Genomic DNA, 15,827 nt, shown 5'->3' on the forward strand with positions numbered 1-15,827 from the left:
CCCCGAGGCACAGAAACATCTTTTACGATGTGTTGTAGGGAAGAAAAATTATAGTAGGCATTTAGATGAGCAATGTGTTTTTCATTTAAGACTACAAATAGAAGTTTACTTAAAGTTTTCCACTATGTCATCCAGTGTCCAGTATCAAAGTCAAAGCAGTGTAAATATCACCTGAGGCTTGATTTAAAAGCATAAAAGAGCTGGCTAGGACCTGCTTTATCCTGCAAGACAACACTTGGATGTATTTATGAATGACACATCATTGGGCTTACACCTTCACACACCTGCCCAATCTGCTCTTCTATCTATATCTAAACCGCCTCTTCAAGTTTTCTTAACAATGGAACGTATTGTACACCACCTTAATATTATCATGTTGCTTCCTGTTTGTGGGTTCTTGAAAACCCTTCGGTAAACAATATGTACATTTTTAAAAACTGTAGAATTGAACATTACTTTTTAAAGATACGTTTAAAATGGTGTACACTTACATGATAAGAATCCAGTCATATCAGTGATCTCTAAAAGAAGTCATTTTATTTTGGATAAGGGTGGTCTACCCTCATGGTGGCCACCACATTGAGATCATGTGACCTGCCGTGTACAAGTCAAAGTCTCTTTAAGGCACTTTGGTTCACCCGATCGCCATCTTGGTAATGCGATTTCAATGCAGATAGGAGACATACTAGCACAGCTCCTGTGTATTTGTTTGGGGAAAGACTGACATCACCAAAAATCTTTTGTGTGTTAAGATTTTATTTCAGTAATATATTTTTAAAGCAATCTGAGGACATTGGTTTCATAAAGTTGCTTCTTTAGCTTAAATCACAGTACAAATTTGTATTTTTAGGCCAAGATCACTATAGTATTGGACAGTGAAAGAAAAACAAATTTCTAAATTAAAGGTGACATCACACTTTTGCCCTCACAAAGGGTCACAAACAAAATGCCTGTGCTATGATTAATGTAAAAATAGATTGAATAGATTTCATGTTCAGACAAGGTTCATAGAGATTTAAAGCTTCCATATGACATCTGCTCTGACATTGTGTCCTCTATCAGACCTCAGTTCAGCTGCACTCGTGAAGCCCAGTCATGGCCGAAAGATCAAATGTTTCACACCATATCGATGTCGCATCCCCAGCGTATATCCCAGCGGTGTCTGTTCTCCCACGAGCGCTGACCTCTGGCACAGGAGAATGCTTTAATCAACACTCACCCCCACTGCCTCCTGCTACACTTAACAAGCGATGAAACCGTCTAGAAATAGCTCCTTACTCGGGATGCATGTGATCTCTCTCTCTCTCTCTCTCTCTCTCTCTCTCTCTCTCTCTCTCTCTCTCTCTCTCTCTCTCTCTCTCTCTCTCTGCCTCTCTGCCTCTCTGCTTACGGGGATTTAAGTGTTGGTGGAGTGTTAAGCTACATTTATGCATTGCCCAAAGGATGGACTTCAAAATTAATGATGTTGAAGTGCCTGTGTGCATGTGGAGTCTGCAGTCTCCACACGCACAATTGATAATGCTAAAGTCGTTATCACTAAGGCACTACCATGATTTTTTTTTTCGACATGTACCATGGTTATACCATGATATTCTTTGAAGTACTTTGGAGAACCATCTAAATATCTTGGTGCACTTTATCACTTTACACATATATATATATATATATATATATATATGTGTAATAATATTTCACAATATTACTGTTTTACTGTAATTTTGATTAAATAAATTTAGCTTTTTAAACGGTAGTATATAAATGATGTTTACTAATTTCTAATATATATATATATATATATATATCATATATTACATCATATATCATCACCTTTACACACACACACACACACACACACACATACATACACACATAAAATACATGAAACATTTGTGATGTTTCTTAAATTTTTACAGGCTTTATATTATGTGAAAATCCTGGTGTTTGTCAAACAATTAGGCAATTCCTTCACTTTTTCTTCTATGTGGTGCAGAAAAACATTTCAGAAAAGTTTTTTTTATTACGGCAATGAATTCAGACATGTGTAAGTGCATAAATTGGATCACATTCGTTTTTTAATTTTTTTCACTTGGATCTTTGTTTTTCCGATGCTTACATTTCTTTTTTTTGGGGGGGATTCAACCTCCAGAAACAAACTCTCATTCTCTTGATCTCCTTTTCCTCCCTCTTTCACTCTTTTTCTCATTCCCTGTTCACTGTTAATCCGTTCTGTATCTCCCAATCCTTTTGGATCCAGACCGTTTGGACAGGCTCTGAGCCTGAGCTAATAAAGACAGCTTTAAGAGAGAGAAAGAGAGAGAGAGGGAGGGATGCTGAAATGGAGCAAGAAGAGGGGCTTAAGTCACCATAAAGGGGTCTTAAACGCTGCTCTGCCGGACTGCATGCTTTCCTGAGTCCATGCAGGGTGAAATAGGGAAACCTTTTTACCCATAATCTCCCTTGAGCCTCCCTCTTAACTCACGGAGACTGCTGCGCTAATGAAGCCCTGCTCTGATAGACGCAGTGAGAGTGTGAGTGTGTATGTGTGTGTGTGTGTGACAGACAGAACTGATACCGCAGTGGTACGTGCATCTTATCTCCGCCGCGTGGCGAGACGTCACCTATCAGCCAGCACTCTATTAGCTGTGTTCTTGTCACTCTCAAACATGAAGTGCCACTAAATGAGGAGGAGTTCATCTTAGTACATAATGACGGCTCTTCACTTAGTGTGGCTATTAAGAGGCTAAAAGCATTCACTGCACATAAACTATATTCATATAAATATATTAATGACTGTGTATTGACATGGATTAAACCTTAGAATTACTGTTTAAATTTCTGATCCTACATTCAATTGTTATCTTTCTGACAGTATGCATTATAGATTGCCCATTTTACTATTAGCACAAAATACTATTTTGGGTGTTTAAGAATAAAGGGTTTATCTTTCTTCAGTTTAATAGATCAATATATAACCCATTTAATATACCTGCATGCTTGGGCCGATTAGCAGAAGTGTTCATCCCCCATTGTGTCAGTCATAAAATGTAATGACAGCCTTCTCAAAGAAAAAGAAACATTTTCTTTGTTAATTTTTTTTTTGTAAGTGGGTGTCTACATGTTGAAAACAGCATCATATGTTTATAATTTATTTATTTCCTTTTTTGTGATTTCATTCTGATTTGAACTAGATGATGTAAAATAAGTGTTTTGTATATTATGTTGTATATTTTGGCTGGTAATACACTTCATGAAGTTTAAATGCATGTTCTGAATGTAACTTAAATGATTATAATACTTTAATTATCAACAAAATCAAATGAACATTTATTTGAATTGTCCATTTTTAAATGGTTGAGATCAGTGGCAGTTGGCTTTAATTTTAGGATAATTTATAATGCGATTTGAAATTGTATACTTAGAGATTGAAATATGCAATTAGAAGTGAACAGCAGATGTGGTTTAAATTCGTGGTTATTTTGGGTTAGATGCTGTTTTTCCCAGCATGCAAAACTGAACACTACCCAAGGGCTTGTTTTTCCCATTTATTCCTATTTTCTTTCTGAATGTTTTTGCAGGGACCCTAATTTGCATGTTGAACCTAAATCAAAGATAGAGGAGGAATAAGTCTCAAGCTTTTATTCAATATATATTTCCTCTCCTCCTTTCTCGCTCTCGTGCTCTTTATCCCCCCCCCTTTCCGTCTTTTTTCTGATGTAAAATTCAAAGCAGCTTGCAAATTTATTTTTTATCTAGCACATTTGCTTTGCTACCACATGTAAAGTGTGTTGAAGGAGAATTCTAATGACTAAGGCCTGATGGGAATTAAATATCTGAAGTTCAAAGCGCTTTGCACATCACAGCAGCTGTCAATCAAACAGCAGCTTCGCTACAGCTCTGTGAGACGACGATAATAGGGGGAGAGAAATGAACTTGACAGTGAGAAAGAAACTAGTTTAGTAATGGATGATGGACAAGAACATATAGTTCATGTGGCAAGGACGAATAGGGTGCATGTAGATGAGAGCAGTGCATTGTGGGTATTGTGTGAAGAATAGAAAGATGTATGCAGTATCTGCCATCAGAACACAGTCGGTTGGGAGATGATGAGAACATGATGGCTAGTGTGTGTGTGTGGCAGTGTGTATATAGAGGCAAAAGGGAGATGAAAGAGTGTGCGGCAGTGCTAGATCTCTGGAGACACTGCTTAGATTAGTGCAGGCAGAGACCTGAAACAGCAGCATAATGGGACGGCTACGAAATGTCATTCTTTTGCGCCACATTCTGAGTAGATAAGAGAGTCGTGGTTGTTGATTACAAATTAAGTTGTGTTCCTAAACACTTACTGCACTTGAACAATGCAGTCAACATCCACTAACCATGTAACTGTGCATAGTTAGCATTGATGGGACATTAAATCTCAGCCAACTAGGCAAACAAGGAGATGCTTCCCATATCTTTTGTTGTTGATGTCACAAGCCATTCGCCCAATTAAACTCTGTTTTCTTTTTCTCTTGTGTAAATTCATATTTATCTTGGTAAAAACGGCCAAATTAGACAGATGCCAAAATGGACTAGTTGAAAGACATATCCTTATTCTCAAACCATGAACACATTTTTGCAAGATAAAGGAAGCCAGACTTAATTGAATACTTTATTGAACAGACTGAATTGAATACTTTTTTATTTGCAGTTAGGATAAACCAACCACAATGTGTCTTGTGCATTGCATTTATGGCTTAATATAGGCCTATGAACTAATTAATAATACATTTCAGTGTTGGTCAAGTCTTCTGTCTTCTGTCTGTCATACAATTTGACTAAAATGTATAGTCTTACCTACTTAATACACTACTACACAGATTTTGCCTTTAACCTTTACCCTGAAGATTTGAGTTTTCATCTTTAAATAGAATATTAAGACATTCATATTTCATATTTTTTTGTATGTTTTTGAAAGTCCTTTGTGCTCACCAAGGCATTTATATGATCAAAAATACAGTAAAAACATTAATACTGTGAAATATTATTAAATTTAAAATAACTGTTTTCTATTTTAAAATGTAATTTATTTCTGTTATGGCAAAGCTGCAATTCAGCATAATTTCTCCAGTGTTCAGTGTCACATGATCTTTCAGAAATAATTCTAATATGCTGATTTGGTGCTCAAGAAACATTATTATCAATGTCTAAAACAGATGTGCTGCTTAATATTTCTGTGAACACCTTGATAAAAAATTTCAGGATTCTTTGATGAATAGATAGTTACAGTGAATAGGACAGCATTTATTATAAAAAGAAATCTTTTATAACATTATAAATGTCTTTACTGTCAATTTTGGTCAATTTTAATGCATTCTTGCTGAATAAAAGTATTAATATCCTGAAAAAAAATTAAATCGTACTGACCCCAAATGTGTTAGCTGTAGTTTTTTTGTGATTTCTATTCATGTGATATTTATACTTTATTTATAAATGTAGGCTATCTCTTCATGCTTGTCCTAAAGTGTTGAATGTAGTGAATAAAATCTAAGGATTCTCCCATTTGCTCTCTTCCTCACTCTTCTCTCCCCTCCGAATGCATCACTCCATTTTTCTCTTTCATCTTCAGCAGAAGAGCTGTGCAGCTTGTAGAAATAGATATTGATGCAGTCTTCCTCAGGGGGTTTACCACAAAAGTGCAAAAGCTGTTATTATAGCATGAGGAGCGCTTCAGCTTCTTTTTTCTTCATGACTGAGGCCTTGAGCAAACAACAAGTTTTTCTTTAGTGTCACTTTCTAATTATCACTGGTTAAAATGGTCTGTATTGATGTTTTGTCTTCTCTCTAATTTCAGATTTGACGGTAATTTTAACGCCAATGTTTCGAAGACCATCAGCTGTGATCGCCTCTCTCCTACTGTCAATAGCCGAGCTTTCAACCCAGGACGAGACCTCAACTCTGGTGTGTATCACACACACACACACACACACACACACACACACACACACACACACACACACACACACACACACACACAGTGTCTAAGCTTCAAAAAGCCAATTTTCACTTATCCAGCTGCTGCCATGGCAACCATTTGCAAAGAACAATATTGCTTTTCTGACGTCAAATCTTCAAAGATTTTTTGGCCTTTTGAGTGCGACGAAAATGAACAATGCTGTCGAATACGTGACCTTGTTCATTTGTGTGTGGAAATACTTTATTTTCTCTCCTCTCATCTCTGTTTTTATTCCCCCCTTTTTTACTGACCACAGCTTTGTACCTCTGTGCTCTTTTCCCCTTTATATCTGCTCTCTCACCGATCAGGAAGTGCATGTTTTTATCACTTTATACACTGAGCCAGTGTCAACACTTCCTCTTCATAACAGATAAATCAGTGTTTTTGCAATGGGAAAGCCCCCCCAAGCCTCCTATATTTGATTTTAAATACATGCATAAGAATAATTTTTTTACGAATTAAAATGCTATTTATTACAACAAAGTTTAAAACAACACACTGCACTGTCATGAAGATAGTCAATAAGTGAGTCAGTTGATTGAGTAACTACTATCATTGATTCAGCAAGTAGTGTGATTCCAACCAATAACTTGATTCCTTTTGATCAATTCTTTAAAAGAACGAGATCATAAGAGTCATTTGTTTATTAATTGAATTAGATTGGTCCCCATATAATATATTTTGCTAAAATGATCTAAAAGGGGGAATTAGGACAGGTTCCTTTAGGGCAAACACACTGGACTACTCGTTGCCAAGAATATTATTAGCCACTGAGTTAATTCAGTAACCACTATGATTGATTTAGCAAGAATTCCAACCGTGAATCAGATATTTCACTGGTCCCACTATTATAAATTTTTCTATATAAATAGCTAAAATGGTGCATATGGACTCTGACACTGAATTAGTGAATCATTGTTTTTCAACTATCCTGATTCGTTAAATATGAGAGAAAGGGCATTGTAGAGTACAATAACAGCACAGCACAGCTCATGCTCAGGTTTAGCACTAAACACGGTTGCAATTTTTTTCTTCTTTCAGCCACCTTGGTTCAGACTCTACCTCTTTTTGGCCTCATACACTCGCTCTTATACTCCAGAACAGATTATCTCAATTCATCTTAATACTGATGCTTGTTTTTGTAAGGCAGTCATCAGGAGTTCATGTTACTACTCTCCCTCCATTTGTCATTGAATACTGACCCCGCTAACCATGCAGGCAGTCATCAGTCACATCTGATCCCTGTTAGTCTAAACATTGATGAAAAGAGGAGGGGGGGGGGAGAGAGGGGAAAAGTGAAGGAACAATTAAGAGGGAGGAAAAACCTGGAGAATAGAGCGATAAAGCAGAGACGGAGAGAGAGAAAGATATGAAGAGTGTGATGTGAAGTCTTTGATTTAGTTTTTAGGGTTGGTTCTTGTTTCCCAACATTCCCCATGGCAATGTCCTTTGTTTCACCTTTTACTCCTCTTCACATCTCCATCTTTTTATTTTCCAGAGTTCTTTAAGAGTTATCTTGAATGTCACAAGGCTGTGTCATTATTGATATATATTATTTAAGAACTGGTGCTAGAAAAGTACATTCTATTGGGGTCATGAATATATATATATCATATATGAATTCATTAGTTTTTTATTTTTTTCAGTTAGCCTTCATTTGCCAAGCTAATCAGCTTAGCCTACTAGCTTAGCATAGCGCTAACTGGTTAAGGAAAGCAATTTTGCTTTGCTAGAATGAGATATCGTTATTGATAATGATACTTTTTTGATCAGGCATTGAGGCTAATATTTTATGGGGGATAAGATCTTGCAGCATACTATGATTTGGGACACTAATTCTTATTGTGCATACCATTTATGCTCACGGACTGCTAGAGACACCACAAGGTTCATCAGTGTTGCTGAGGAGATGCTCTAATGCCCATTTCTTTGCTCTTTTAGTAAAAATATGCAAATGTAAAGATTTTTGGAGTTAAAAATAAACCAGGAAAGTGACAGCACTGCAGAGGGAGAAGACATATAACAGTCGGTGGAGATTTAATGGGGAATGAAGGGATAGAGGAAATGAAAGGGTGTCACGTCATGACTCTGCTTCTCTGCTACTCTAAACACTGGATGGGGGATTAAGCACTCTGGGGCGGCACATGTGTATGATTTTTAAAGCTGTCAACATGCTGCAAAGTTCCTGTTTATACATTGGGTGGCGATTGATGGATAATTTGTGGTTCGTGCTTTGCATCCATTTTTCTTACTTTCTACAGCAATTTGATTAACTGTATTTATTTTGATCTGAATTGGGAATGGCTGTTCCGTGTCTCTGTGGGACCTAAATGCTATAGCATTTACTCTAAACATTATATTATATTATATTATATTATATTATATTATATTATATTATATTATATTATATTATATTATATTATATTATATTATATTATATTATATTATATTATATATGTGCCATGTATTCTTTGACATGTTGAATCACTCAAACCACTTACAGATGTTTACTGCATGTTTAAGTGGAATAGATGAATCACAGGTCATTTTTTGACCTGAGTAACCTCTCTTTGTACACATTCATCCTCTTTATACGACTCAATCCTTTTTTTAATTTTTTTTTTTTACTTTGGGTGTAAAAGATCCAAGTAATCTTGCTTAAGTATGTTCTGGAATGGATCATACATATAAACAGATATATCTTGAATGCTTCCACTGCTTGTATTCCTTCTTTTCCTGTCTTTTCTTGTTCTTTCCCCCACTTTCCTTCACATCCCGGCTCCTGTTAAGTAAATAAACGCTTGAATTGATGGCTGCAGAGTGGTGATCGCTGTGCTTCTCGAGTGTTTGGAAAGGATCAGCTTGTCTGGGCTCCGGCCGTCACACAGCTGGGGCCTGTTCAACTGACACGAACTCTACAGCTGCCTCCTTAAAGTGCACACAGCATTCATAAAGATCCATGTTGCATGGCATATTAAATTAGTTATGGATGATTGTCTTCAGCAGTTTGTGATATGTAGCTACTACTATGTGGCAGAATGCTTGAAATACATCTACTTTACACATTGATACATGACTTGACATGTAGTGATTGAGATTGACATTTAATGCACAACATACAGTCAACAGGTTATTATCCAAAATATAAACCCAGTATTTTGTTGTTTGTTTGTTTATTTTATTTCATTTCATTTCATTTTAGAACAGGCCACAGACTGATAAAACAGATATTAAACTTTTCAAACTGTTCTTGCTTTCTCATTGACCTTAGTGCTGGCAGACAACCTCAAGTCCAATCCAGGGATCAAGTGGCAGTATTTCAGCTCAGAGGAGGGCATTTTCACTGTGTTTCCTGCTCACAAGTTCCACTGCAAGGGCATATACGAGCACAGGAGCAGGTACAAAAGGCTCTCTCTCTCTCTCTCTCTCACTCTCACACTCTCACACACACACACACGCACACACACACACACACACACACACACACACACACTGTCCTTTAATTTTCCACTCCAAACACTCATATACCCTACAGCAATGTATTGAAACCCTTGATGCACTATGGTTATCACTGTATTTAGGACATACTTGGCTATGAGATTATTTTTTATTTTTTTTACTTTCCTGTTTCAATAAAATTCAAACACACATTCATACTTCATCCAAGTATTTGTCAGCACAGTCTATTTAAAAAAAACTATTCAGGCTGATTAAATGATCAAATATTTTTTGTATAAATCTGCATTTTGTGTTAATAGGATATCATTTAATATGATATGTACAACTTTTTATTGTCAAATGTTAGTCCACTTAAGAAACTTCAGCCAAGCACTTAAAGGGATTGTTCACCCAAAAGTGATAATTCTGTCTTGATTTATTCACCCTCATGTCGTTCCAAACCCGTAAGACTTTCGTTCATCTTCAGAACACAAATTTAGATCTTTAAATGAAATCTGAGAGCGTTCTGTCCCTCCATTGACAGCTATGCAACTAACTCTTTGACGCTTCAAAAAGTTCATAAAGAGATCGTAAAACTAATCCATATGACTTGAGCGGTTTAGTCCAAATTTTCTGAGACTCGATTGCTTCACATAATGAACACAAGAACAGAAGCTCAACGGAACCTGCTTAACACACGAGAATGAACCTCATTGGTTCTTGCAGAAGCTCAAACTTTATGTGTAACACAAGAAGGAACCTCATTGGTTCTTGCTGAAGCTCTAACGTTCTGTGTAACACAAGAAGGAACCTCATTGGTTCTCGCACATCAAGCAAACATGTTGAGCTTCATATGGATTCATTTTAAGATCTCTTTATGAACTTTTTGAAGCGGCAAAGTGTCAGTTGTGTAGCTGTCTATGGAGGGACAGAAAGCTCTCAGATTTCATCAAAAAGATCTTCATTTGTGTTCAGAAGATGATTAAAAGTCTTACGGGTTTGGAACGACACCAGGGGGAGTAATTAATGACATAATTTTCATTTTTGATTGAACTAACCCTTTAAGTCCTTATTTGCAAAAAGAACCCCCAAAACAAATAAAAGGAGTAATTTTCTCCTTGAGAAATCGAGACAAAAGTTTTTGTTCTTTTATATTAATTTTTATATAAATATTTTCAAAAAAGGATTTGTTTCTCTCCCCAACTCACGCTGTCATGGGCACCTCTGAATTTGCCGTCTTGTGTGGCAGGGGGTAAATTACATTCTAGGGAGGCCTTTTACATCTGTTTAACTTGGTTACAATAGCTCCCAAGCCCTTGACTGGAATGCCTAATAAACCCCACTGGAATCTGCCACCCAGTATTGTGGGCACTGTGTGCCTGTGCTGAAAGATGGGCTCATTTCTGCTGCCGTTCCCACAGCTTCTCTCCTCCTGCTGGAGATACACAAGAAAATCTGCTACTCGCAGGTTTTCAACCACTTATAGGATGTATACGAGATCTAGGCAATATAGCTTTCATTGTAAATGCTGTACTTGAATTCTGACAGTTAGTGTTGGAGTTGAAAAGGGTTTCCAAAAACAACACAATAGAGTGCAGGATCTCTTGCACAAACACTGTAGTGAAGAGAGCGGGAATAACGCCAGGACTTCACTTGGCTTCCTGCCGCCAGAGTCCAGGAAAAGTCGTTCTGCAGCGTTCTTGGTGACTGTAAATCTTTGTGTCTGTGTGTTGGCAGGCCTGTGTATGTTTCAGCCGTAAGGCCACAGTCGAAACATATTGTAGTGATCATAGACCATGGTGCCTCTGTCACTGAGACCCAACTCCAGATCGCCCGTGACGCTGCGCTAATCATCCTCAACTCCATCGATGAACATGATAAAGTAAGGAAGTGACATCATTGTCATCATCAATCACATTCCACTGATTACATTTCTTCTTTTAGCGCTCAACCTCTATTTTTTTTCCTCAGATCTCAGTGTTGACGATAGCAGATACTGTTCGCTCCTGCTCTCTGGATCAGTGCTACAAGAGCTTCCTTTCACCTGCTACCAGCGAGACTAAGAGGAAGATGAGCACCTTCATCAACAACATTAAAGCTTCTGAAAGCCCTACCCAGCATGCACTGGGCTTCCAGAAAGCCTTTCAGTTGTTGAGAAACACAAGCAATGTCTCCAGACAGCTGACTAGTAAGAGACCAAGCTTTTGTACAGGATCTTTTTTATGCATTTTTGGTGTTATGTTTAAAAAATACCTTGCTTGCACATTAATTGAATAAATAGGAGGAAACGGGGCCAAATGGAAAAATATTTAGTAGTCTTTTAATGGTCTTAAACATTTTAATCACAAATCACTGGTCAGGAAATTTGCACAAATACTGTAGATAAAGTAACTTAATGTCTTTGCATTTTGGGCAGGAGCATTGTCTTGTTGAAAAATAACATCTGATCATTCCTCTTTAGACAACAACTTTTCATTTGTGCGAAGCAAGCTATTCTGAAATATTCTCCTGTACTCCAAAGAATAAACTGACTTTTCACAGTGAAGTAGCTCACTAATTCCAGCAGCTAAAAACACTCCCCTCACAATGACAGCTCTTCCTCCATTCTTTTCTGTGGTAGAGATCATTTATTATTATATTTCTCACCAGATTTTCGAAGACGCCGTTCTGGAGCATTACCATGCAACTCGTGGTTCATTTTGATTTATCACTCCACACACAACTTCCAATATTCCGCCAAAAACTTAATTCTGTCTTTGATGTTTTTCTGAGACGGCAATTGCTTTTTAAGTAGTGCGTTTGCTTAAATTGCGCTAATTTCCTGACCGAAAATTTGTGGTTAAGACAATTAAAAGCTTTTTCCCAGGAGTGTATTACCTTCGTTTATAAATACTATATAATGAAGGGACATTTTAACAAAAAAGATTAACTTATGACACATAAGTTTTATATAAAACATTTTATTGGGGCAGAATGTCATGTTTTAAATATTAAAAAATTATAAAAATGTATCCAGTTTGTGATTGATTTATATATTTTAATATTTACTGGCCAAGTCACATTTATCTAAAATAAATATGTAAGATTTTATTTCAGTCAGAAATGTGTATATATATATATATATATATATATATATATATATATATATATATATATATATATATATATATATAATTATATATATATATATATATATAATTATATATAATATATGTGTGTGTGTGTGTGTGTGTGTATATAATTTTTTTTTATTTTTTTTTATTTGTATATAAATATGTAGACTTGAGATGATGTGCCTCAGAATTGATTCTAAGAAATATAATATATAATATATTTACTGGATTAAAACATGTTAGGCCCAGGTCTCCTTTATTTAATTGTGAGTGGTCTGAAATTCTCCCTTGATGGCAGTTATTATATTCAATATGATTGATTATTGATCATCTTCCCCCTCACAGACACCGACATGGTGATAATCTACCTGTCATCAGGCATCACTTCCCGAGACTCATCTGAGCACGAAAAGAGAGCAACCTTGAGTGTGGTAAAAGATGAGAACCGCCACCTCAACAACTCTGTCATGATCCTCACCTACGCTCTCATGAACGGTGAGATATCGCCAAGGAGTGCGGCTTTTTTATTGGCTCTTTGTCTCGTAGCCAGTGTGGGGCTCATAGCGAACACCTGTGAGCATGTTTGTGCATTTTCAAAACATGCCCAGCTGTTTTTACCCCTTCATCTTTCTTCTGCTCTTTGTGTGTGTATTTGTGTCTACCGTAAGAAACCTCTCTCCATTATATTGCTCTCCTCAGCTGTTCCTTTCCCCGCATGTATTAGCCTTCCATTAGCATACATTACTTTGGCATCATGAAAATTAAAATTGAGATCATCGAAAAGAAGAAAGAGAAATGTGACAATACATCAAAGGGCCACTCAGTGACATGAAAGAGTGAGAAAGGCTTTTTTCATGCATTAGATGACTCAGACATATGATTCAGATTGATTAGCTTGGCAGTGCAGAAGAGGGTTATGCTACTTTGACTGGGTATTTGGAGGTTCTGAAGGACACACACACTGGAAATTACTCATATTTCCTTGTTTATTTGAAGTCTGGTTCATTTATGACAAGTTGTATTATATTCACATATTAAAACCTGTCACAGTGTCAGATTAATAGACTGAAGTGTTGAAATTCACGTCCAGTCCAATAACAGTTCAACGGAATTGAATGTTACTCCAAAAGTAAAAGACTGACTAGCAAAAACTTCCATTTCTTCTGTTAGAGGTCCAAACCCACCATTCTGTGATTTTTTTTTTTTTTTTTTTTTTTTTTTTTTTTTTTTTTTTAGCTCTGTGGTTAAGTAATCCATGTGGGATATGAATGGCCTTTTATTACTGCAGTCTAAATGGGCTGGAGAAACAAATCCTGTACAATATCTGTGATATATGTACAAATTTGAGGCTGATATTAGCTTTGTTCCAAAACCCAGTGAGTGCACAAGAGACACTTACATATTGAGTACAAATGTCCATTTTAATTGGAACTGTTGTATCACCGTCCTCAGAAGGAGTAACGGGACTCAAGGAGCTGGCCTTCTTACGAGACCTGGCCGAACAGAACTCCTTGAAGTACGGCTTTCCAGATCGTTCCGCCCTGCCCGTCGTGAAGGGCAGTATGATGGTTCTGAATCAGCTCAGTAACCTGGAGACCACAGTGGGCCGCTTCTACATCAACCTCCCCAATCGAATGATCGACGTGGCCTCCTTCAGCTTGCCTTATGCGGACCAGATGGGAGACGGTAAGTTAAGATCTTGAACTTGGCATAAAGCTCATGTCTGGCACACTAACATTCCTTCTGACAGACCATATGCACTCAGAAGACCTCAGCAGAAATGGCTCTGCAACAGAAAGTTTCCATGGTAATATATACTGTAAGCTTAAACTATAAGTAAAGCCAAAAATCACAAATGCAGAATATGCTCTTATGGGACTGATAGACAGGAATGCAATCTGGTGAAATTATAGCTTGATTGGAAATGATGCATAATTTTGATTAATTTAGACATTTTAAAAGTAGTAAAATAAATGATGTTGTCTTGGAAAGTGTTAATATGACCTTCATATAAAAAAGAAAATAAAAAGAGAAAGAAGCTGAAATTTGTTTTAAAAATCAGCCCCTGTGACAATGTGCCCAAAGTTAAAGAATAAACACCCATATCTGCTTAAAACTTTGTTAATTGTTACTTTTGAGTATTGTTGATCTTTTGGCAATGGCTTGTACATCACAGTTAATACTATTTCTTCATGAATTACTGTTTGCATAGTTTGACTTCTTAGCATGGGGATAGACTGAAAGGAACGTCCTCTGTTTTTTCCATTTGTAGGATTCATAATGACCGTCAGCCGGCCATGCTACTTTGGAAACTTGTTGTTGGGTGTAGTTGGAGTGGACGTGAATCTGGCATACATACTGGAGGACGTGACCTACTACCAGGACTCCCTGGCCTCATATACATTCCTCATAGACAATAAAGGTAGGGAGATACATGTGGTGGTGAGTGGAGATCCATGTGGTTCCATGAACCAAAAATGAGCCAATTGCTGCTAATCTGTTTGCTTCACTTCAGCTTGACTTTCTCACTTCATCCTGAATTGGGAGGTCTGATCTTCAGTGACTCAAAAGCACTGGACTGAAGGCCATTGACCTTTAACAGTCCATTAGGGGAATCAGCTGTCCCATATTGGGCGGTTCTGAGCCAACATGGCTGACATCACGCCAGTTTTTTGGAGTAGGAACAGCGAAACTCTGTGGATTTTAACTTTTCAATGAGAACAGACTTGATGATGATGATGAAAAATGTTTTTCTTTCTACCTGTCAATCCTTTCCAAACATCCAAACAACATATTGTAGTTTTTCCATGACTTCACCCAGGAGGGTGAAGTGTTTCTGAATTTACAAAGCTGTTAACCTCCATTTAATACATATTAAAACAATTAGATAAGCCCACCAGAAATTGCTTCTTTGCGCTAAAAGGGTGTGTTGTGTTACATATGTAATAAAACCAGGGTTATTATCTGTTCCTGAGAGTATACAGTCTGTCGTAATGACTGGGATAATGAAGTGGCACCTGCTGTCTCCAGCTGTTCAGTAAAGAGACGGGTTAGCACTGCCTCTCAGTGCTTTTTAAAATGTAAGCTTCGTGCAATTTCAAGGGTTTATGTAACCTAGTAGTTGAAAATCTTGACTGGTATCTAAAAAGGTTGCAGATTCAAGCCTCACAATGTTAGCACATTGTTCTTAACACCTACCACAATTAAAAAACATAGTATAGTCATAACAGGCAGCATAGTCATAGCTTGCAAGTAAAAGTGATTCATTACATATGCAACAG

At 37.0% G+C, this 15,827-nt stretch overlaps 1 protein-coding gene across 1 annotated transcript in view; it reads left to right on the plus strand.

Annotated features, from left to right (window-relative positions):
* cachd1 (cache domain containing 1) overlaps positions 1–15,827 on the plus strand; it is a 73,492-nt gene that overhangs the window by 37,663 nt on the left and 20,002 nt on the right. The window contains exons 4-10 of the mRNA XM_084128435.1: positions 5,834–5,940; positions 9,267–9,393; positions 11,171–11,315; positions 11,405–11,621; positions 12,892–13,041; positions 13,999–14,232; positions 14,819–14,968. Of these exons, the coding sequence (XP_083984561.1) occupies positions 5,834–5,940; positions 9,267–9,393; positions 11,171–11,315; positions 11,405–11,621; positions 12,892–13,041; positions 13,999–14,232; positions 14,819–14,968 (1,130 nt within the window). The remainder of the gene's footprint in view (positions 1–5,833; positions 5,941–9,266; positions 9,394–11,170; positions 11,316–11,404; positions 11,622–12,891; positions 13,042–13,998; positions 14,233–14,818; positions 14,969–15,827) is intronic.

Source organism: Abramis brama (genome assembly GCF_963993115.1).
Source record: "Abramis brama genome assembly, chromosome: 11".
Classification (NCBI taxonomy): Eukaryota; Metazoa; Chordata; class Actinopteri; order Cypriniformes; family Leuciscidae; genus Abramis; species Abramis brama.